The sequence below is a fragment of the Trachurus japonicus genome, chromosome 20 (assembly GCF_045865225.1).
Source record: "Trachurus japonicus isolate A0001 chromosome 20, Traja_1.0".
Taxonomy (NCBI): Eukaryota; Metazoa; Chordata; class Actinopteri; order Carangiformes; family Carangidae; genus Trachurus; species Trachurus japonicus.
In genome coordinates, this window is record NC_140926.1 from 9,265,465 (window position 1) to 9,288,279 (window position 22,815).

At 41.5% G+C, this 22,815-nt stretch overlaps 2 protein-coding genes across 3 annotated transcripts; one reads left to right on the plus strand and one right to left on the minus strand.

Annotated features, from left to right (window-relative positions):
* Window positions 1-214: 214 nt before the first annotated feature.
* Window positions 215-5,031, minus strand: psme1 (proteasome activator subunit 1). The gene is made up of 12 exons (XM_085763651.1): window positions 5,000-5,031; window positions 4,819-4,864; window positions 4,517-4,549; window positions 4,359-4,421; window positions 3,801-3,902; window positions 3,046-3,100; window positions 2,803-2,900; window positions 1,853-1,921; window positions 1,692-1,759; window positions 1,130-1,184; window positions 919-1,005; window positions 215-428 (listed from the first exon to the last, which is right to left on the minus strand). The coding sequence occupies exons 2-12, from the start codon at window positions 4,855-4,857 to the stop codon at window positions 348-350; spliced, it is 750 nt and encodes a 249-aa protein (XP_085619777.1). The 5' UTR covers window positions 4,858-4,864; window positions 5,000-5,031; the 3' UTR covers window positions 215-347.
* Window positions 5,032-10,263: 5,232 nt separating this feature from the next.
* pck2 (phosphoenolpyruvate carboxykinase 2 (mitochondrial)) lies at window positions 10,264-20,011 on the plus strand. Of its 2 annotated transcripts, none has more exons than XM_085763747.1 (11): window positions 10,264-10,402; window positions 14,161-14,373; window positions 14,492-14,676; window positions 15,236-15,306; window positions 15,413-15,548; window positions 15,645-15,832; window positions 16,284-16,446; window positions 17,368-17,583; window positions 18,468-18,605; window positions 18,695-18,790; window positions 19,354-20,011. In XM_085763747.1, exons 1-11 carry the CDS (start codon window positions 10,371-10,373, stop codon window positions 19,818-19,820), a joined length of 1,905 nt encoding a protein of 634 aa, XP_085619873.1. In that variant the 5' UTR covers window positions 10,264-10,370; the 3' UTR covers window positions 19,821-20,011. The 2 variants fall into 2 exon arrangements, with proteins under 2 accessions (XP_085619873.1, XP_085619874.1); XM_085763748.1 differs by having other exon boundaries at window positions 18,695-18,811; window positions 19,289-19,502.
* Window positions 20,012-22,815: the final 2,804 nt, after the last annotated feature.

The window sequence follows — 22,815 nt, forward strand, 5'->3', positions numbered from 1 at the left end:
CGGCATGAAGGGCTGTGTGTGCAGCCAAGGGATGCGCGTGAATGTGGTGACGTAGGGACGAGGACCAATAGATCCATGACGAGGGCGGGGGCTGCTAACTCCATCGGCTGACAAGAAGTTAGCCAAAACGACCGGATCGCTTACTTCTGCTTTAAATACCCGTTTGGACAAAATGAGGCTCAGGCATTTATCGGAATCATGTTGCTTTATTTACTTGCAATCTGAAACATAATGCATGCGCAATAAGAAAAAGCAGACATTTATGTCAGAGTGGGTGTTTTGTTACTTGATGAGAGTGTCATACTAGACTAGATGTATCTGGTTTTGAAAAAGCCTGTGAGAGTGTCTCAGTAGATGAGGGCTTTCCCGTCTCCTCTGGGCCTCTTGATCTTGTCGTAGTTCTTGTTAATGATGTCAAACATCACAGCCTGCGGAGGAGAAAGAAAAGAGCATGTGTGTGTGAGTGAGTGACACGGGCGACAGCAGGAATATCATGTGAGAGATACATAAAGGCAGCGAGTGACTGACGGGAGCAGAGGGGGCTACAGAGGGAGTAATAAAAGACCGACACCCAGATTCAGAGCTGCTGTATAACGGTGTCAAACTGCTCCTTTCATCATCACCTGCACCGCCCTGTTCATCAACTGGATCAAACACAGGAGGACAATAGCCAGAGGAAGGAGGAGGGGCACCAATCAGTTCAACACAAGCTCCGTTTAATTGCCCCCCTTATTATTAAGGAGTGGGTTTCATTTGCCAATGATGCCTGCTGCTGGAGCACAGCTGGAACATTTTACACATGTGTGGGTAAAATACATGAAATAGTCAACTGTGTTTTTGACATATTAGATTTTGTTTCTCCAGATATTTCTCTGTAGATGTCTGAATACATACAAAACAACAGTATGTGTCTCTTACGTATGTGTTGCGGATCTCCAAAACCACGAGACGCAGCTCAGAGTACTGGTACATGTCCAGCTCATGCACCAGCTGTCTGTAGTCTCCCTGCGGCACAAAGCACAGATCACACACTGAGTTAACAGGTTAAAAGTGTGCAGCAAAATAACTTTTATATTTAATTTATTCTGTGAAAATATACAGCGATCAAGACATAACATGAGATACTGACCACATGGGTTTGTTTGGAAGCTTTGGCCACAGCGTCACCTCTCTCGCTGTAATATCTACCACAACAAATAGGAGAGAGGAAATGTCATGTTATTCAGTTTCAACAGCCTTCAGTGTAACATACTGCTTTCTAATAAGCTTTATAATCCCTATGTGCCTCACTAAATGTCAAACTGTGCCATCTGAGGAACTACACACAGTCACAGTTCTGATTTTCATGTTCAACTTTTCTTTTGTGGGAGGAAAATTGTGTTATGTCTCATTTTAAAATCAACTTTAAAGTGAATGGATCACACTGATTTTGCTGCAAATAAATGCTGTTATTTCACAGTCACTATGTCTAATGATTGTGTGGGTGTGTACAATCCAGGATTAACTAACAACAACTCATGTTTGGTTGCAGCTGCTGAGACAACTTAGACATTGATGATACTTCAGTACATATATGGTGCCTGACGACTTCGGCAAATTCCTGAAAAGCGCTCTAACTGGACAAAACACAGCACAACACCTGTGTGTTTGTAAAGACGGGGGAGAGCAGCTGCTTTGCTCTGGGCTCTTACTTTGAAATCTGAGTTTGGAAAGCCTCTATCTTGGTGCGTGTGTTGGTCAGCAGCTCAAACACTTTCTCCTGTTGGACAGAAAACAAAGCTTAATCTCACCTCAGAGATCAACGTTAAATAAGGACAATGTACAAACGGCTCCGATGTCAGCAGCTACTGACCTGCACAGCGACGCCAAAGTTGTTGCCGTCTTCTATTTTGGGGATCTGCAGTTGCACCCACATGGACACCTGTCGGAGAAGAATATATGAAAGTATTAAATATATGAAACTCTCACATGAAACACGGCATGTTCCTTCGCTCTCACATTTGTAGTAGTAATAGTAGTAGTTTATTCCCGTCATATGCACATGTAGTGAAAATCAACAATCAGTCTAACAATCATCTTTTCTTTTTTTTTAATGTAACCTTTATTTAACCAGGTAAAACTACTTTTAAGGGCGACCTGGCCAGGAAGGCAGCAGCACACATCATCAGCAAACATCCATAAGATACAAATACATTACAATTAGGGCCACAATTAAATATAAGTTAAAACAAAGTGCAAGGAGCTAAGGGAGCCGTGGTGGCAGAAATGGTTAAAAGCAGAGGCACCGTTCAATTGATTTTTGTTGTTGGTCCTTTAGGAAACGATGGAAGACATTAAAAGATACGAGTTCAGACATTTTACTTTTGTTGTTTTATTTTGTTTGTCATATCATATTTTTTATATCATTTTTTATCATATCATTGTTATAAGCTGCTGGACGGTCTGAATTTCCCTCCTAGGGATTAATAAAGTATTTTCTATCCTATTCTATTTTCAGTTCGCCCTGAAGGTTGTTTCATGTTGATGGGGTGGCAAAACTAAACGCTTTTTTCCCCAGTTCAGTCCATGCTCGTCTAATATATATTATATTATATATTATGGATCATAAGCAACCAGTGAGTGTCTCTCCGAGTGCTCAGAGATGGCCGACCAGACTCGACATAGAGCTGACAGCGATGTGTAAATCTTCCTTCCAGACTATATTCAATCAAACTTATGAGTCTATAGTTATGGCATATACTAAAAAGGAGTCGGCTGAAGCAGGTGCATTGATCCCCTTAGTATAAAATGAACTTGACTGACCGTGTTGAGCTTCTCCTTCAGGGTCTGGATCTCAGGCTTCACCTGCTGCAGGAGACTCTCCACTCGCTCGTTGATGCAGATGGGACCACAAGGAGGGCCTGGAGAAAACACAGCGTTTGTGTATATTCTTAAAAAGTGGTGGTTTCACCTCACAATGACTCACCTCTGCAGAAAACATTAACTGGGGCAACCTTGTGAGAGTGACAGATCACCGTGTCTTACTTTATTACTTTGCACATTTACCTGCATCGTCCTCTTTGTCGCTGTCCTTGTCTTTCTTCCCCTCCTTCGCCTCCTTCTGCAACATAAGAATAAAAATACTTTCTACTCTCTCCTAGACAGCTCACACACACACACACATGTTTTATTCTGAGTCTGGCTCAATGAAGCTGTCAAAAAAAGTTGGAGTTAGTGATATGACCCCAGATATTGTTCCAACCTATTTCCTCGTCATAAAACCCCAGGACACCGGAAATCATTCTGCATTGTGTCAAGATCCTGCAGGAGGCTTCTGCTCCGTACGTGGGTCTTTCACTTTGAGTCACAGAACAATTAGATTTAACAAAAAGAAATCACCTTTGTGTGATTTAATAAAAGCAACCCCCTCATTGCCAATCTGGGCAATAGCTCTTGTAGAGTGCACAGTGATTGCTGGGTAACTAACTCAAAACTGATTTAATGACACTAAATATTTAACGGCACGGTTGAAAATCCCAGCTGAGAGGCTTAATGTAGTGGGGAAATAAAACACTTATTATATCAAACACATTTTATTTTTAATGTGGCACTGCTGTTTATCTTCATTCATTCAACCTCTTAAAACTGCTGGCAGTGCTTTCCTAATTTGGTAATTAACTCTAAACAAATCACAGTCGTGGAGTTATGTGTGTTGACTTTAACAAACAAAGAAATGTTGAAACACTCCAGTACTTTATTTGGACTTATTCAAACCAACACACTGGGGTCTTTTCAGGCAACAACAACAAAAAAAACCCTACCTCCTCCTTCTTCTTGCGAATGGCCTCCTCTTTAGCCGGGTCAGGCATCGGGATGTCCAGCGGAGCCTTCAGGGACGCCATGTCGTCACAGCTGAAAGATGTCTGGCAGCAAACACAAGTCATAAATGTCAGAAGTGTCATTCTTCATTTGACCCCCAGTTAACCCCCAAAAGATCCCCATAACCCCCTTGATCCAGGGCTCCAGACTGCCCCTAAATGGTGGCATTTTGCCCCTAAAATTTGAGACGGTGCAAGTAAATCTTTCATCTACTAGCGCATGTAAACGCAGTTAATTTGCTTTTTTTTTTTTAATACAGGTGAAACATCAAAGTGGCAACTCAAAGAATCGGGAATCTGTCATTACAGATTGTGTGAGGATCATTGAGGATCATGAATGAAAAGGAAATGTGAATATTTGCTTTGCAAGTCGATTTACACTGTGCGCCCCTAAATATTTATAAGTTAGGGGCCACTGTGTAGTGCTCTTAGCATAAAAAATTTAGTCTGGAGCCCTAGCTGCCTTGATCCCAGTTTTCACTCAAAGACATGACCTGATACCTTCAGTAACATCTGCAGCTCCTCCATCTTCTGAGGGAAAAACTTTGAAACTAGCTCTTCTGCCTGTTGTAAACATAAATTATTATCATAATCATTATCATAATTATGTTACATTATTCAGATCAATGATTTATGATGGTTGAATTTTGAAAGATGACCTCTTTGGTGAGCTTCTGGCAGAAGTCGTCCACCTGCAGTGAAGAGAAGAAACTATTGTTATCAGAGTTTGGAGAGTCTGGTTCACACAGTTGCACAGGCCGCGACAGCCGCTGCAGCAGATACACGTAGTTATCACAACGACCTGTAGCTCCACTGACCGTCGGTCTGCTGATCACACACACACACACACACACCGACTCCTACCTGGCAGCGTCACTATTGTTTGACCGGAAAATGGCTTTGAAATGTTCACTGCAATGCAACTCATGCTAGCAGACAGACTACACTACTCCGTCCTCACCTGTTTCTTCGATCCGAGGTGAATATCCATCGAAGCCATGTCGCGTCTGTCAGATAAACAATAATCGATCGTTATATAAAGTTTATAAGAGCGTTTAAACTTAAAGTTTAGCGGCGGGAGACAGCAATAAGCTTTGTTATCTGTGTATTTCCAGCCGAGCACGACACGGAAAACTACTCACAGTTACTCAGCATTCAAAGCGAAAATGAAAGTAAAGCGCATTTTCAAACTGTTCCGTACTTTCCCACTTTAATATCAATTGATGCTGTGGAATCATGGGAGTTGTAGTTGTTTTCATTTTCCCGAAACTAGAACCAATGATGGGAAATAAATAATAATGGTTGTATCACAAGAAAGAATATATTTCCCCCTCATAGCTAATAGGCTACATTCAGGCTATTCATATTAACATGAGAATAGCCTCAAAGCATCAGCTACAATAATTTATGTGAAAAATCTCCTTTTTTTTTTTTTTTTTTTACATACTACAGTGTGATGTGAATCAAATCAGGCTGTTGTGATGTTGTTTTTATCAGTAAAAAATTGTTCAGAAACAACCATAGCCGATACAAAAAATAAAAAATACACAGCAGGATATTTATTTGCCAACTCTTCAGGCGCTGGACTGTTGCTAAGCAACACCAACATTCTCCTAATCTGTGCACTAGCTAATGTCTGACTGCTCTGTCTACAATATTACCTTGGGAGCGCGCTGTAATATCCAGGTTTCTCTCCTTGCCCTCATCCTCTGTTGGCGACCACACGTCATTTAACTCAAACGTTACTTCTGGGAATATATTCGTCTTCATAAAAGTTTGTTTAAAATCATATTTATCAACCGTTAAGGATAAGCTAATTAACAGTTAAATGAGCACCTGTACAGCGGAGTGATACTTGTAGTTTAAAAAAAAAAAAATCCAATGGAATGCCTCTCGTCCAATCAAATCCTTTGGTCGGAACTCACTGTTGTAGGTTCTCAGTGTGTCCACAAGATGGCGCTGCTGTCCAAAGTGAAGGAAACCTTATCTGACCAACTACACTAGGCCAAAGACTTTGACTAGGCTACAGGGTGTTTAGAGAGTAATAATTAATAGCACCTGAGTAAACATGTGAAGGTAAATACCATTTGATTTTTATGGTTATGTCTTTCATAAAGAAACACACAGTCATTTTAAGTTTCCCTTGATGACAAAAGCAAATAATGTTTGAACAAATGTAGGCTAAATATAAAAAAGTGGGATAGAGCTTTTCTGTGCTTGTAAAGCCTATTAAAACACAATAAGATAAAGATGACAAAATCTCCACTGGTGTCCTCATTTAAACAAAATGACACCACTTGCATGCACTATTGATCACTATGAAACTAGAGGTCTAAGTAAGGTCCTTCACCCAGTATTTCAGGGATCTGGTGTCATATGCTACGTCAGCATACGTCTGATGACACCGTAGCTGTGTGGACACAGTTGGGTCAAAGCCCAAAACAAATAGAGGATCCTGAGTGAACAGATGAAGAGTCAGTCTCCCAATGTAAACACAGTGTTGGTTTTCTTACATCATGCCAGTATAGACGGAGACCTAGGCTACATGTGAATTCATCATGACATCAGGCGATGAACAGACTTCACACACATTTATTCACTTAGCTGATAAGTTAGTGATGTAAAATCAATCACGCAGTCGCAGTACAGACTTGAGGTATCATTCGAGGTTGGACCCAAAGGTCAAAAGCCGGACTTGTTTACAGCACGAGCACTATTAGTTATTGACTCTGTGATTTGATTGAGTTGGGCGATTAAAATGCTGTGACGAGTGTTATTGAGCGCTGGGAGGTTGTTAAAGCGAGGACAAAGGTCACAAATGTGAAGAAAAGTTAGGGGAGGGAAGGCTGGAGGGAGGCGGAGAGAAAAACACTTCTAGTATTTGAGAACATGTCAGTAAATTGTGTTATTGTAGTGACAGTGTCGATGTGTTTAATGATTTCCCTCACAAACTCCCACAGTTACAGGCTGAACATATTAACAGAAGGAAAAACAGTACAGGTGATAGGCAGAGTTGGAACATAATGTACTGTATCATACGTCTCCTAGAAATTTTACATTAAGGGGTTAATTGTGGTGTAGGAACAGTAACAAAAAATGTTCCCAGCCTTGCAAACACATACCAGGCAGGTTGACAACACCAAGGCAAGGCAGCTTTGCAAATATTGATAACATCAATATTTACGTACCTGCAATGCAAACGATCATTTCCTTATACAGGATAAATAGAATATATACTATATTAACTCAACAAACACCAAACAAACATGACCTAAAAGCCTCTTTCTGCCCCTCTCCTCTGTTTTCTCTGACCTGGGTAACCGACACCAGCAGAAACCCTGTGGCTGACACAGGAAGTTGACCTCAGAGACAGTAGGGGTTTACAAAATAAAAGCACAGTTTGTTCCTTTGTTAGTCTTTCCAACTTTATGCAGCCTATGTGCATCTGTAATGTGTGTTTTCACCCTAAATTTGGAGAAAATTGTTCTGCAATTTATCATTAAACTTAGATTTAAATAGTTTTAGACTGTGGCCTAAAACACTTCAAATAGCTGCAGATGGGTCATCAACCATTGTGATCTTTCACAGACAAATAATGAAAACTCCCAGCTGTGTGTGTTTCACTCAGATGGGAGTATATGCGTTTAAAGGATTAAAGATGTTTCAGCTTTTCATGGCTTCTGCTGCCTCCTCTATGCTCGTTCGTTGCTGCATCTGTGAATGCCGCCTTTCATAACCTCGGACTGCAGTCATGGCCTTTTAGCATGTATGCATTCATTCATACTGAGCAGCACACTCTGTTTGTGTGTGTGTGTGTGTGTGTGTGTGTGTGTGTGTGTGTGTGTGTGTGTGTGTGTGTGTGTGTGTGTGTGTGTGTGTGTGTGTGTGTGTGTGTGTGTGTGTGTGCGTGTGTGTGTGTTAAAGTGTCTGGTCGACTGCTGACTCTGCACGGCCTATCAGAGAGCATGAGACAGGAGGGCTGAAGTTTAACCAGCATGTAGTTAGACTGTTGTATCCCACCCTATCTCCTATCTACAGTACAGTCTCCTGTCCAACACCCCCCACCCCTTTACTTCCCCTCTCTCAGCCTGCGTGTCTGTGTGTGTGTGTGTGTGTGTGTGTGTGTGTGTGTGTGACCCCTCCCCCAGTTCCCAGAGAGAAACATTAACAGGAAATTCACTATTTAAAAACCAGATGCAGACTCACTTGATAGCTCAGTGCTGGTAGACGGAGCGAGGATCGGACTCCTGCTGGCTCAGCTCTGAAACTCCAGCTACGTCTCTGCAGCAGCCAGCTTATCAGTTATCAGTGTTGTAAAACGTATAACAACAATATTCTCGGAGAAGAACAGAACTATAAACAATCACTACAGCGCCATAACCCTTACACAATCCCAACGCAAACAGGGAGCATGTTGGAAAATCTGAGCTCCAATGATTTAAGATTATAACAATGTCTGATTTAATATTTTATCAGCTTTCAATCAAGATCAATTTAGCATATTAGTTCAAGTTTTGATTCTTGAATGTGCCTTTTTGCACCTTGGTTTTTTACTGGCTCTAAGTTTCCCAGGCCAGGACGGTTTATTTTGGTAACTTTATTGAAAATACAGGTAGGAGGGGAGAAGAGAGGAGGGGTGATAGTAGGTGAGATGACACATTAGATACATAAACATTAAACGTGACTAAGGGTAACGCAGGGAGCTTTTTACTTTCAGCACAGCTAAGAGCCAAACCATTAGTGTTTATAAGTGAAGTGATGCTCAGTGTGTCTGTCATGAGAGGGACAAACTGTAGCTCAAAAAACAGCTTTGTCTTCCTACAGATGTCAGCGGGTTCATCTCAGATTGGACTTAAAATCAGGTTAAATTATATAAATGGGTTAACAGAGAGTTCATGCTGGGCCACGCTGGTTCTGAAAGTGCGCCTATAGCTTGCAAACTAAACAGCACGTTAGGGATGTTTCTTCATTACTAAAACAGTGGCCTACAATAATACATAAATAATAAATAAATAACTAGATTATCACCAAGGCTGTTTGAGTTTTTAAGCGAGGCTGGGTAGACTCAGGACTTTTCCCCGTTTCATGGTTATAGGTCAGTGTGATATAGCCTATGTGACCTGTGGACCTGTAGGCCTATTGTGAGCATTTGTATTGCATTACAGTTTATATATATGCATGTTTTTGGCTGTAGCCTATTCACTGTGCTGTGATGGATGGATGGTACTTCAAAGGTGTGTGGTGTGGTACTATGGATGTACGGCACCTCGACCTGGACCTTTTATGTTTCTATGGAAAAAATCAAAGGCAAATTTCCACAAATAAATAAAGTTTTCTATTTTATTCTATTCTATTCTATTATGTTACTTCCAATATCTCAAAAGCAAAACTCATTTTGATGTGTAAGTGAATTTATTTTTGTATCAGTGCACCCTGCTTTGTAGTTAAATTCTCCAAACTTATGTCAGGTTTATTGATTACCTGTATCTGTGTATTTATCACATTTTTAATGTGCATTATCAGTGCTGAATATGTTTTAGGTGTTGGCTCTAATGCTTCTTGTCCATGTGACACTGAACAGACACAAAGAGACACACCTGGGTTAGACACGGACATTTTTTTAATAGTTGCTACAAGATAGCCTAGTTGTCATTTGGACATTTTGTTCAGTTGACTCACACTCACACAGAGAGAGAGACGCACAAACACACACGTACACACATACACTGTTGCAATTGTAGTTGTATGTTGCCACTAAACCTCTGCCTGTGGGTTGGGAAGGAAAAAAAGTTGCACATGAATAATTAAAACAAATCTAAACTTTTCTCCAATACAACTTGTCCAGATGTGTAAAAGTTAAACATAAAGGTGAATGGATGTGCTCATCCAGCTGTGTTTTTGTGGGTGGTGGTCTCGTGTGAGCAGCAGCAGCAGCACCCGGTCTGGATCCGTGGTGTTTCCGGGTTGTTGTGTGTGTGAATGTGTGTGTGTGAATGTGTGTGTGTGAATGTGTGTGTGTCCACGCCGCCTCTCGCTGCAGCGGCTGAGAAACTTGCATCAGCCGCTCGCTCGTCTGGTTTATTTGACGAGAGAGAGAGAGAAAGACCGAGGAGCGTGAACGCAACACTATGGACAGAGACTGATAGCTACGGTAGCCTATTCATTTTTTATTTTTTTGTTGAGGGGGGGGCTGCAACGTTGGAGGAACACAGGAGGACTCACCCACCCACCCACCCACCCAGCTGTGGACTGGACTGACTCACTCTCAGTGTGTTGAAGCAGCAGCAGCAGCAGCAGCAGCAGCAGCAGCAGCAGCATCCAGGTGTTTTTCACTGTGACCAAAGTGCAAGGTCTGACTCTGGTCTGAGCGCAGATATGAGCAGCGAGCGGCTCTGACACGGCTCTTCTCTTCACTTCACTTCACCTCCTCACCATCACCACCTACATGAGCCTCTAACACGGACACTTTTCTGTAACACGGTGTCCCCTCTGCACTGCACTGCAGCCCGCAACATGTCGAAACTTTTACTGGGAGCCATCCGGAGGTGAGCGACTATGTCTTACTTTTAATTCAAATGGTGTTTTAGACTCAACTTTATCTCTTTGTCTCAGTTTAATCACACTGTTTTTTGAAGTTTTTTCTTGCATGTTAGTTCCTATGGGTTGGCTTATATTTGTAAAATGTATGCACAACTATATGCCCTGCCCATTTTCTATAGGCTGCACCATTTTGTGATCCTTTTCTCTTCTTTTTTAACCATGGGTGCATATAACATACACTTACACCCATTTAAACATCTGTTAACTTATACTCTTTAACATAAGAGGCCAATTCATTCTAAAATCCAGCTTATTATTATGAAAGACAACATTTAAATGAGTTATTGCAGATTTATTGTCTGCTATTTGCAGGCAGGAACTTGTCAGACCTGATGCCAGATAGGCTACCTCAGCAAAGATACTATGTACTATAGTGTGTTCCTGTAAATCAAGCATGTGAGTGGAAAAGGTGATTTCAATAAAGAAGCTTTGTTCACCTTTGTTATGATATCACACACTATATATGTGTGCTTTTATTTCCTCATTAAATATTGCATGTGATTGGCACCATGGCAGGACATGTGAGTTTGTGTCAGGAGGCCTCTGCTCCCAAGTCCCTCTGTGCATTTTGTGTTTGTATTTCTGCTTGAGAGGTTGTTAATGACTGGAGTCATCACTCCTCTGTTTGCTTCGATGTCCCTGAGCATGTTCCGTGTGTTTTTCCCCGTGTCCTCCTCGCTGGTGCTGTGTGTGAGGCTGATATGTGCGGCACGTGTGCGTGTACTTCCCTCTGTACTATGTGTAGACTCTGCCCTGAGGAGGGACTATTGACCAGGATCTATCATGGGTGGTGAAGGAGGTGGGGGAGTGTAGGCGTGTCTGCCGGTTGTCTGTGGTGATTGGCTTGGAAGAAAAAAAACTTGTTCAACTGGAGGCAGGCAAGGCAGGAGACAGCCAGCCAGGGGTGTAGATAACACATCAGGCTTATTTGTTTCATGACGTTCACCCTTATTCTACTCCGGATAATGCCCCTCATTTCATAATTTCTTCTTTAACCTCAGAGGACAATGCTCCCAGTGTCTGTGCTGCACGTTAAAAGAAAACAACAACATTTTATTTAAAGTAGATGTCTCACTGAGCTTATGCTAAATTAGTCAAATAGAAGAATGCCGGTGCTCATCAGGTATGGGGGATGGGGATGAGGAATGGGGAAGCCGAGAGACAAAAGGCACCATGGGGATGAATGGCTGTCGGGGGAAGACCGGGATCAGAGTTCATCAGAGTCTGCTGAGGGTTTTGTAAGAGATTCGGCTTTTTAAATGCAAAGCAGAAAGACGAGAAGCCGCTTCACCCTCCTTTACCATGATCATCTGTCTCAAGACAAGTGATGTTAAATTAAAACATTCAATTCAAATTCAACCCAGCTGATCTCCGTCCTTAATCCCGATCACACTGGACATAACGTTCAGCACCACCCAGATGGTTACAGGAATTAGAGTGCTTGATTGCAAGTGAAGGTAATTGATTTAGTGTGAGGGAGGAAGAAAAAAGATGACAGGACCGTGAAGCTAATTTAAGGCGACTGGTTCACTGAACATCACAGATCACACAAAGTGCCTTTTATTTATTTTTTGGTCTTCTGGGGCTAAAGGTCAATCCAGGGTGCTGTGGTACAGAAACACTACTGTTCTCTTAGTTTCCCCCTTCAGCTGTTTATTCATTTTCTTTTGTTCAGATCTGAGTGGAAATAAGTCTAAAGATCTAAAAACTGAAAATATATTGTGTTTCTTTTTTTTTTACAAAAGATGGAGAATGGTTGATTGGTGCAGAAACTATTCTACTAGGAGGATCATGTGGTTGTCGTTTATTTTGATTAAAATATCTCAGCAACTCTTGGATGAATTGGGGATGAAGTGTGGTCCAGACCTCCATGTTTCCCTCAGGACCAACTCCAACAACTTTGGTGTCCACCACTTCTGTTTGTGAACAAACAGGCTAACTGCAAAACTAATTTACACTTCTAGCCACTAGTTTTTGCCAACATGCAAACACCACTAATGCTTCCTATTTGTTGATGTTTAGCCTACTATAGGTTTCTTATTCACAATCATAGGTTTAGCATGTTGGATGAAATGTGGTTCAGGCCTCCATGTTTCCACCACAGTTTTTCCATAAACAAATAACTACTGAACTAATTTACACTGCCAAATGGGGGTCATGCCTATGTTCCCACAGCCCTATGTTCCCTCAGCCCTTTGGTCCCACCATTGGTTGGGTTTAGGCAATGAAGAAAGGAGTTGGTTAAGTTTAGTAAAAAGACCAGGTAGAGGCTAGACAGGCCAGATAGGTAGAGTCCAGATAGGTAGAGAGAGTCCAGAGGGAACATAGGGCTGAGGGAACATAGGGCTGTGGAAACATAGGCACGCTCCCGCAAAATGCTAGTGTTGCTAATATGCTAAGCTATGATGGTGAGCATGGGCAAAGCTATGGTTAAACATCAACAAATCAGCACTGGTTGTGTTGGCATGTTAGCATTTAGCTCAAATCTGCTCTGTTTTCAAAATAAAGTATGGAAGCAACTTTAGCTGTGTTTGCTATCTGCTGTTAAAAAACATGAAAACAGCACCTGAAACTGGCTGTTATGTCATAAGTAGTTATGGAAATATGAATTACTTGAGACTTGACAAGAGATATTTTACAAATAGGCTAGGATATTGTCACGGGATCAATTTTACAACCTTAGATACAGCCAGTCACAAACTGCGGTAATCCAAATTTGAATTATTGCCAAAATTAACAGTAAATAATTCACCTGTTGCTCTGTCACTGTTTGTCAACTCAGCTTTTTTAACTGCAGAGCTGGAGTCCGTTCATGATTAGTCACTCTCACTCTCTCTCATCAATGGTTACACACCTGGCGAGGCACGTACAGGTCACCTGTTCTGCTGGCATCAGACTATTCTTTGCCCCCTCTCGCTGTCAAGTTACACGTTATCTCTTTTTTTTTTTTTTTGAGTGTGTGCATGCATGACGCACGTGCTCTTTGTATGAGCCGACCAGATACGTGTCTGTGCATGAATACAAATGTGTGTATGTATGTATGTATGTGTGTGTCTGCACTTGGTGGACTGCATTGTTTGGGAATGTGTTGTGCTTTTGTTACAGTGTCAGTGATGAGATACAGGAAAGTTGGGAAGAGAGTGGATGATAAGCAGCCAGCAAGGGGTTATTATGGGTAGGATCTGAAATTGTATGCACTTGTATGCAGTTGAGCCACTGTGGTGCCACAGGTCGTCTGCATTATCGTCTAAATAACATCCGAAGAGCCGCAGGGGAGTGTGATTTGTGTTTTCAGTCAAATTAGCCTCTGGTTTTCGACTGTGGAGAGGAAGTAGGTCAGTTTATGGTTTGTCTACTCTCTAATTTACTCTGTTCTCCTTTGAGGATACGTTCATATTTTTCTCAATGGGTCAAAAAAACACACATGTCTTTTTCCCATTGTTAAGTTATTGTAAGGGGGCAAGCAGGAGACAAACACACACCGGGTTGTGTTTTCACAGCTTGCAAAGCAGCAGCCCTCTCAGTGTTTTGCATTTGTGAATATCACGCTGCTTACAAACAATAGACCAACCCCCACATTCCTCTTTGTGTGCAGAAAAGTCAGTTTGAGGATCTCAGGTTGCACCAATAACCACTCCACTAATAAAGCCTCTCTAATCTCCTATAATGAGACAAAGGAGTAACAGATTACTTTCTTCCACAGGCAGGGTGGGGTCGGGGCGAGTGTCAGGATTCGATCCCTGGCCTCGGTCTCCTCGCTGCCCCCGGCGGTGGCAGAGTTTGTGAAGGGGGCCGTGGAGGAGTGTAAGCCCTCTAATGTACATGTGGTCACGGGAACACGGGAGGAAACAGCCAACATCCTGGCAGGTCTGGAGAAGGAAGGGATGGTGAAGAGGCTTCCCAAATATGAAAACTGGTAAGAGCTAAAAGTAGACTCACTTACACATGCATATTCCTCTGTTTTAATATTCAAATTTTCCTCTGCAATTTGTTTTATTCTGCATCACACACTGATTTTTCTCTCTGTTTGTCAGTTGGTTGGCGCGTACAGACCCCAAAGATGTGGCTCGGGTGGAGAGCAAGACCGTGATTGTGACCAAGAACCAGAGGGACACCATCCCCATCCCTGCTGGAGGAGCCAAGAGCCAACTGGGCAGCTGGATGAGCGAGTCGGACTTTCAGAAAGCCAGAGATGAGCGTTTCCCCGGCTGTATGACAGGTAGAGACATCTATCTTCAAATTCCCTATATTTAAAATGGTTTCGACTTTAGATTTAATGCTCCGATCAATTATAGGTAGATCACAATTAATGCTTCTAGTCACAGGTCGCCTTAAAACCCGTGTGAGTAACCAAAATAAAACAGCATGCCAGCTGTATGTAACTAGACCTGTTTAAAAAAACCAGGGAAAAATGATTGGCATCAGTATCAGCGACAAAGAAAAGTGCACCTGCAACCACACACAAAGGTGGTGTTATGATTTCCATGAGTACACCTGCAACAAGGTGAGAGGTAAATGGGGCAAAAGACGATATTGTGTTACTATTTTTATATTTTACCAAAGATATATATAAAAAAAAAAAACTGCCACTGAGTTCATATCTTAAACATTAATAGTGAATAACAGGAAAATTACTTCATTTCCACCATTAAAAGGCAAAGAAAGCTGTGACCTCTGGTCTCTATTCGCACCATTTGTCAATATTGAAACAATACTGCCTGTGGTGAATATATAAACTGTATTCATGTGTTGTTAATGTTCATCTTTCTTCTCCGTAGGTCGGACCATGTATGTGATTCCCTTCAGTATGGGTCCAGTGGGCTCCACTCTGAGTAAATATGGCGTCCAGGTACAGACCGTGCTCACCTCGTGATCGGCAGAAATGCTACAATTTAATATATAAAGTCTAGAAAATGAATGAGTCCCAGGTGATAAACGCTCGTCTCTCTTTGCAGGTGACAGACTCTCCGTACGTCGTGGCCAGTATGGGCATCATGACTCGTATGGGGACGCCCGTCCTGAATAAACTGGCTGAAGGAGAAGAGTTTGTCCGCTGTCAGCACTCTCTGGGTCGGCCTTTACCTCTCAAAGGTACAGATTTCAAAAGCCATAAACAAGTTTTTATTACTGCTTTTTGCACAGATTTTTTAATTTTTTATTAATTCCCTTTCTTCTTTTCTATTCCAGCTCCTCTGATGAACTCGTGGCCTTGTAACCCCGAGAAGGTGCTGATATCTCACCTGCCGGACACCAGGCAGATCCTCTCCTTTGGCAGCGGCTACGGAGGAAACTCTCTCCTGGGGAAGAAGTGCTTCGCCCTCCGCATCGCCTCCCGCATCGCCAAGGACGAGGGCTGGCTGGCCGAGCACATGCTGGTGAGAAACTGATACTGTCTATAGTGTTTTTATTCTGTTTTATGCTTCTCTTTTTTAAATGTTTTGTCTTTATGTAAAGCACATTGAGTTGCCTTGGTATGAAATGCGCTATATAAATAAAGATGCCTTGCTTTGCCTTGCCTTGCCTATATTAGCGGCAGTCAATATGATAATAAAATACCCTGTTGGCCCTTTATGAAGTAATTCATGCAAATAAATGTGACAATTAACTTCATGGCCCCATTGAAAAGTGTCATATCTGAAAAAAATTCTAATATTAAAATAAATCCTGGGAATGGGATCAGTGACAAATTATCTCATCACTTGAGATTAATGTTTTGGAAATGTACATTAAATTGAAAATAATATGGCAGGAAGAAGAATTCATAAGAGTCATAATTATAATTCGTCCTTTTAACATTTTACCACCACCACTTCCTCTGCTCCTCAGATCCTGGGCATCACCAGCCCTCAGGGAGTGAAGCGTTACATCGCGGCTGCTTTCCCCAGCGCCTGTGGTAAAACCAACCTGGCCATGATGAAGCCGTCTCTGCCGGGCTGGAAGGTCGAGTGCGTGGGAGACGACATCGCGTGGATGAAGTTCGACAGCCAAGGTGAGAGGAAGGAGCTGAAGGTTATGCAATTAAAGAAAATTGAAATTTCACTCATTATCTACTCACCCTCATGTCGACTAAGGGCTGGGAGAAGTTTAAGAGTTATCTGTGGCTTCTCTGAGTTACAGGGGGTCTCGGCGTAGCAGTGCATGTCCATACAACGGTTGCAAATGGATACCAACTGTCTTTGTAACAAAAAGACACACCAAAAAACATCCAAATACCTCCATGCTGCTCGTATGTAATGTCCGAAATGCGAAATTGTCCCGAAAAAAATTAAATAAGTCTATATTTCAAGCTTGTTTTGTAAAGTTTTTAATTGTTTATGTCTGTCCATTTCTGTATTATGTTTTATTTCTTTTAACATGTCCGAAATAAACTTAAACTAAACTAAACTAAATTAATCCCCAGAGGAAATGTTTGAAATATTCTGGTCATAAATTGTCATCTGTACCAAATGTTTACATTTATCTTAATCGTTTTTTTCTTTCTTTCTTTTTTTAATTAAAAATGACACGCTAACATTTAAATTCCTACCAATTCAATGTTACGTTACGTTAAACAAGCTTGAAAAATGGACTTAGGGTATTTAATTTTTTTCGGGACAATTTCGCATTTCGGGGCTTGAATAAAAGACGGACATTACACACGAGCAGCATGGAGGTATTTTGATGTTTTTTGGTGTGTCTTTTTGTTACGAAGACAGTTGGTATCCATTTGCAACCGTTATATGGACATGCACTGCTACGCCGAGACCCCCTGTAACTCAGAGAAGCCACGGAGGACTCTGAAACTTCTCCCAGCCCTTAGTCCACATGAGGGTGAGTAGATAATGAGTGAAATTTCAATGTTGGGTGAACTATCCCTTTAAATCTTTTACTGTATGTCACTCTCATCATCATGTTGTGTCCGTCTCTGCAGGGAAACTGAGGGCCATCAACCCGGAGAACGGTTTCTTCGGCGTAGCTCCGGGCACCTCGGACAAGACCAACCCCTACGCCATGGCAACCATCGCCAAAAACACCGTGTTCACCAACGTGGGCGAGACCAGCGACGGAGGAGTGTGGTGGGAGGGACTGGACTCCCCCGCAGGCGGCGTCACGCTCACAGACTGGCACGGCAAAGCCTGGAAGTCAGGTAACATACACAGATACATAGAAAAGTGCAAATTAAAGGAAAAACCGGACATAAAGTTGACTTTTAAAGCCCAGTAAGGAGACGCAGGGAGCACATAAATGATGGAAGCAGAGTTTCTTCCTGCACAGAGACTATTGCACTTTTTTTTTTTTTTTTTTTACAGCTCTCTGCAGACTAGTACTTTTTTTTTTTTTTTTACACCAGTTTGTAATGAGGGGAGGTTTATGAACTCCAGCCCTACTGCTCTATCCCTCTCTATTACCGTTTTTACTCCCAGTCTGATCACATGCTTAGACACCTGAGGAAGAGTTGCTCTTCTTGTTTTTCCTTCTGTAATCACACTAATATAATGAATGAACAACGCTTCGTCAAAGGTCATCAATGAAGGAGACGCTTTTTAAGTCTTTACTAAATAACTGCAAATCCAGTGCAAGCTACATAAAATACTAGAACAAGTCACACAAATAAAGAACTAGCATGTACAGTACAGTATATCTATAATATTTATAGTAATATAAAATATAATAATGTGAAATATTGAATGATATTTCCTTGCATTGCACAGCACAACAACCTCATTGATCTTTTAACCCGACTCTACGTGGCTGGTAAACTATTAACAGTTTGTTAGACTTTTTTAATTTATCACCGTCTGCGTCTTCCCATTGAGTCTGGATATGAACAGAGCAGACATGGTTCATGAAAAGCTTTAAGAGTTTGTATGAACCAGGTCTTCGTATCTCAGTGTCCCTTTCAAGACCCTTTATCTCCTGTAGTTTCCTTTTTCTGGACTTGGGTGCAGATTTGATCTCTTGACGACTGGCAGCTTGTTTTTACATATTTGCAAAGCAGATGACCTCCTCTCCTTTCCTTTTTGTAAACAGGAAGCTCGACAGCTTGTGCCCACCCCAACTCCCGTTTCTGTGCCCCGGCGGCTCAGTGTCCCATCATCGACCCCCAGTGGGAGAGTGAGGAGGGAGTCCCCATCGACGCCATTATCTTCGGTGGCAGGAGGCCAGAAGGTTGGTGAACATGCAGTTTGAACATCAACATTTTTGACCTTTTAGTCTGAGCAGCTGTGGATTAAACCCTGGTTTCTGGATCTTGTCAGGAGTCCCTCTGGTCTACGAGTCTTTCAACTGGCAGCATGGTGTGTTTGTTGGAGCTGCAATGAGGTCCGAGGCAACGGCAGCTGCTGAACACCAAGGTACAGTCTGGGTTTCTTATGGTTTAATTATTATTATTATTATTATTATTATTATTATTATTATTATAACCTTTATTTAACCAGGTTTGTCCCATTGAGATCCAAGATCTATTTTGCAAGAGAGACCTGGCCAAGAATGACAGCACATAGTTTCAACACATAGTCACATTAATTAAAAACACAAAACAAACGAACAAACAAAAAAACAAAAAAAACAATTGAATTTTCAAAATTAGTTAAAAGAATTTACAAGATTAGTCAAACATTTGCACTCAAGTAAAACATTTGCACTCCTGAAGCCTGGATGTGATGGAATTTATCATGGACTTGAATACATTCAGAGATACCAGACTTTGGAGTTTGAGCTCTGACTGCAAACAGTTCCATGTACTCGGAGAAGAGAATCTAAAAGCTTTCTTCCCCATTTCTGTTCCTACCTTAGGAACAGTAAAATGACAAAAGTCCTGAGAGCGGAGACTGTAGGCCCTGTTAGTCAAGATTTAAGTTCATCTTATTGTGTTTTGGTGTTGAATTTCAATGCGTTTCAATCTTTTCCTTTGCAGGCAAGGTGATCATGCACGACCCCTTCGCCATGCGGCCGTTCTTCGGCTACAACTTTGGCGACTACCTCGCTCACTGGCTGAGCATGCAGAACCGAAAAGCTCCCACTCAGCTGCCCAAGATCTTCCACGTCAACTGGTTCAGGAAGGACGCCAGCGGCTCCTTCCTCTGGCCCGGCTTCGGCGAGAACGCCCGCGTCCTGGAGTGGATCTTCAAGCGCTGCGGCCGGGAGAGGCACGAGGAGGCGGCCAAGAAGAGCATCATCGGCTGGCTGCCGGAAGACGGCGCCATCGACACTAAGGGCTTGGGCGGCGGCGTGGATATGGGCGCCTTGTTCGACGTGCCCAAGCCTTTCTGGCAGAAGGAGACCAAAGAGTTGAGAGCCTACTTCAGTCAGCAGGTTGGAGCCGACCTGCCGCCTCAGGTGGAGGCCGAGCTGAAGGCGCTGGAGGACAGAGTGCACATGTAAATCCCCATAGGTGAACCCCAGAAAACAAGGCGATGGTCCCTGATGACACAGGATCAGATCATTAGGGTGCAATCAGAGTCACTGACTGGGTTTTTTAAACACAGAGAATACAGTTCTGGACTTAGTTAGCGAGGTTATCCAGTTTTGGTCTGATGGATGTAAGCATAAAAGTTTGATAAGCTGCTTGTGATAAACTGAGATGTTGTTTAAAGGGATAGTTCACCCAAAATTCAAATTTCACTCATTATCTACTCACCCTCATGTCGACTAAGGGCTGGGAGAATTTTCAGAGTCCTCCGTGTCTTCTCGGAGTTACGGGGGGTCCGCGCAGCAATATTTGTCCATATAATGGTTGTGAATGGTGCTCACTTTCTTTCATCCAAAAAGACACACCAAAAAACATCCAAATATCTCCATACTCGTGCTTGTTTGTAATGTCCCTCTTGTATTGAAGCCCCGACATGAGAAATTGTTCCGGAAAAAATGAAATAAGTCTATATTTTAAGCTTGTTTGTAGCGGAAGCTCCCAGTGTCTCAGTTCACTGCTCTTTCGCACTGACCGGTGGAACAATTTCTCATGTCGGGGCTTCAATACAAGAGGGACATTACAGACGAGCAGTATGGAGGTATTTGGATGTTTTTTGGTGTGTCTTTTTGGATGAAGAAAAGTGAGCACCATTCACAACCATTATATGGACAAATACTGATGGGCGGACCCCCCTGTAACTCAGAGAAGGCACATAGGACTCCCCCAGCCCTTAGTCGACATGAGGGTGAGTAGATAATGAGTGAAATTTGAATTTTGGGTGAACTATCCCTTTAAACATATGAAATACAGAATAGTGAAACACCAAAGATGTAAAGATAGACACGTATTTGTATTTGTTGGTTGAATATTGAGGGAAATAACTATTATTCAGACCAGTATTCAAAATAGTAGGTGCATGAAAACGCAGTCAGTGACTCCTAACTTTCTCTATTTGTCATGAAGAGAAATCACAGGAGTGAACTGTCAGGGGGGAAACGTTAATCTACAATGCAATAACGACCTGTTGGACGCTACTTCACACACTAATGCTGTACACTGACAGGCTGGTGCTGGGTCGGTGGTGGCAGGGAGCTTTGACTCGACACGAAGGTTAGATTTCTGTGAAGTAATCAGACTCAAGTCAGAGAAGCTAATGTCACTCCCTCCATTCACTTACAGAAACCTGTTATGGTACTGGAGCACAATCATCACGGCCTATTAATAGTGCCTTTATAACGCTACAGTCCAGGCTGCTAATGTTTACACGCTGAAGCACAAAGATCTTTCCAGACAAAATTCTGTATTCAATTTTTAACATTTTATCCAGTAAGTTTTTTTTTAATACACTCTGGATTGCCATGAAATGCCTTTTGTTTTAAATTGAGCTTTATATTGAGACGAAAACTTTGTTAAAAGTCCCATTAACTATTCAGAAACATTTTAGCAGATTTCCACTGGGCCTAAGGATTTACTATGCATCATGTTGTCTTGCCACTTTTGTAATGTCTGTGATTGATCTGTTTGATTCCAGGTGATGTTTACACACAATATGTGAAATGTTGGACCAATAAATGCAACCAAGATTATTAGGTATTTGTAGTTGTACCACAAGGTTTTTATTACATTGCAACAAATAAATATTTTAAAACACCTCGGCTACAGTTCTGTTTATTTACATAAGTCGTAATGGGCCTGTTACAATATCAGAGGCCACATTGCTATGGAAGTTCATTTTCCGCCCCATATTGGAAAGGACAAAACTGCACTTAACTTTCCATAACTTAACAAACTTAAATAAATGACAGTATTGCTGTTTTTCTGGATTAAAATGCCCTAGGCTATACCATTTATATTCATCAACTGATTCACAATTTGTATTTATATTTAAGGTTTATAATCTACCTAAAAGTTTTGTCTACGGTTGTGTTGAATTGTCACGGCTGTAAACAATGTTTTCTCTTATTAGTGTGTGTAACAACATTACATTACTGAAGTTATTTAATTTGAAAAAACAAAGATGCTCTTACTTGTGCCTGTTTACAGACGTTTAATTATTGTGTCTTCAGTCTGTTGGTTCTAAGCTTCGCCCCAGGGGTCAAAACACTCAATTACATAATAATTTATAATTTATAGCCTTATCATTATTATATCTAGGGTTATCCTGCACATTTCTTTTATTATTCATCTTCCGTGCCAAATTTCTGCTTGCTACTCCTCTTACAGCTTTGAAAGGACCCAGGTAACAGAACATGTGGCTCTAGTTCATGACTATATTTCATGCATTTCACCCCTTTATGATAGTGATTTTTGGAAAAAAACAAAAATCTTTGCACATCTATTTCTTTGGCAGGTGCGTCGGAGGGTGACAAGTCTATTGACACATGGCCAACTTGCAGAATTTATTGCATTGCAACGTTTCGGTGCTACTGTAGACCTTTTTCAAGCAAAAGCAAATTTTGCTTCTTTTCCGATAGTGATTCTTAAAATTTATGACAGCCTGAAAATCACATTTGTCATTAATGGGAAGTCACACATTATGATAACATATAGTGAATGAGGTCTTCATAGGATAACAATAGTAATAGTCATAGTATCACCCATCTAATCAGTGATGTGAGGATTAGTGGTGGACAGTAACGTTGTAAATTTACTTGAAGTACATATCCAGAGGATTTGTACTTTATTTGAGTATTAGATTTATTTGGTACTTATTACTCTTACTTGAATACATTTCCAAGACAAATATTTTTACTTTTACTCCTTTACTTTTACTAGGTCTGCTCTTTTTTTATTATAAAGTACTATTGAACACAAGCTGTTTGTCAAAGAAGGAAACCCTAACCCCTAAAAACAGCACATCAGTGCAGGTGGTTTCAAAGAGTTAATTATCAGAAACAAGAGTTAAAAGGTCCTTACATTCATCTAGAAAAAAATATAGTAATTCATTGATGTGAAAAATAAGAAATT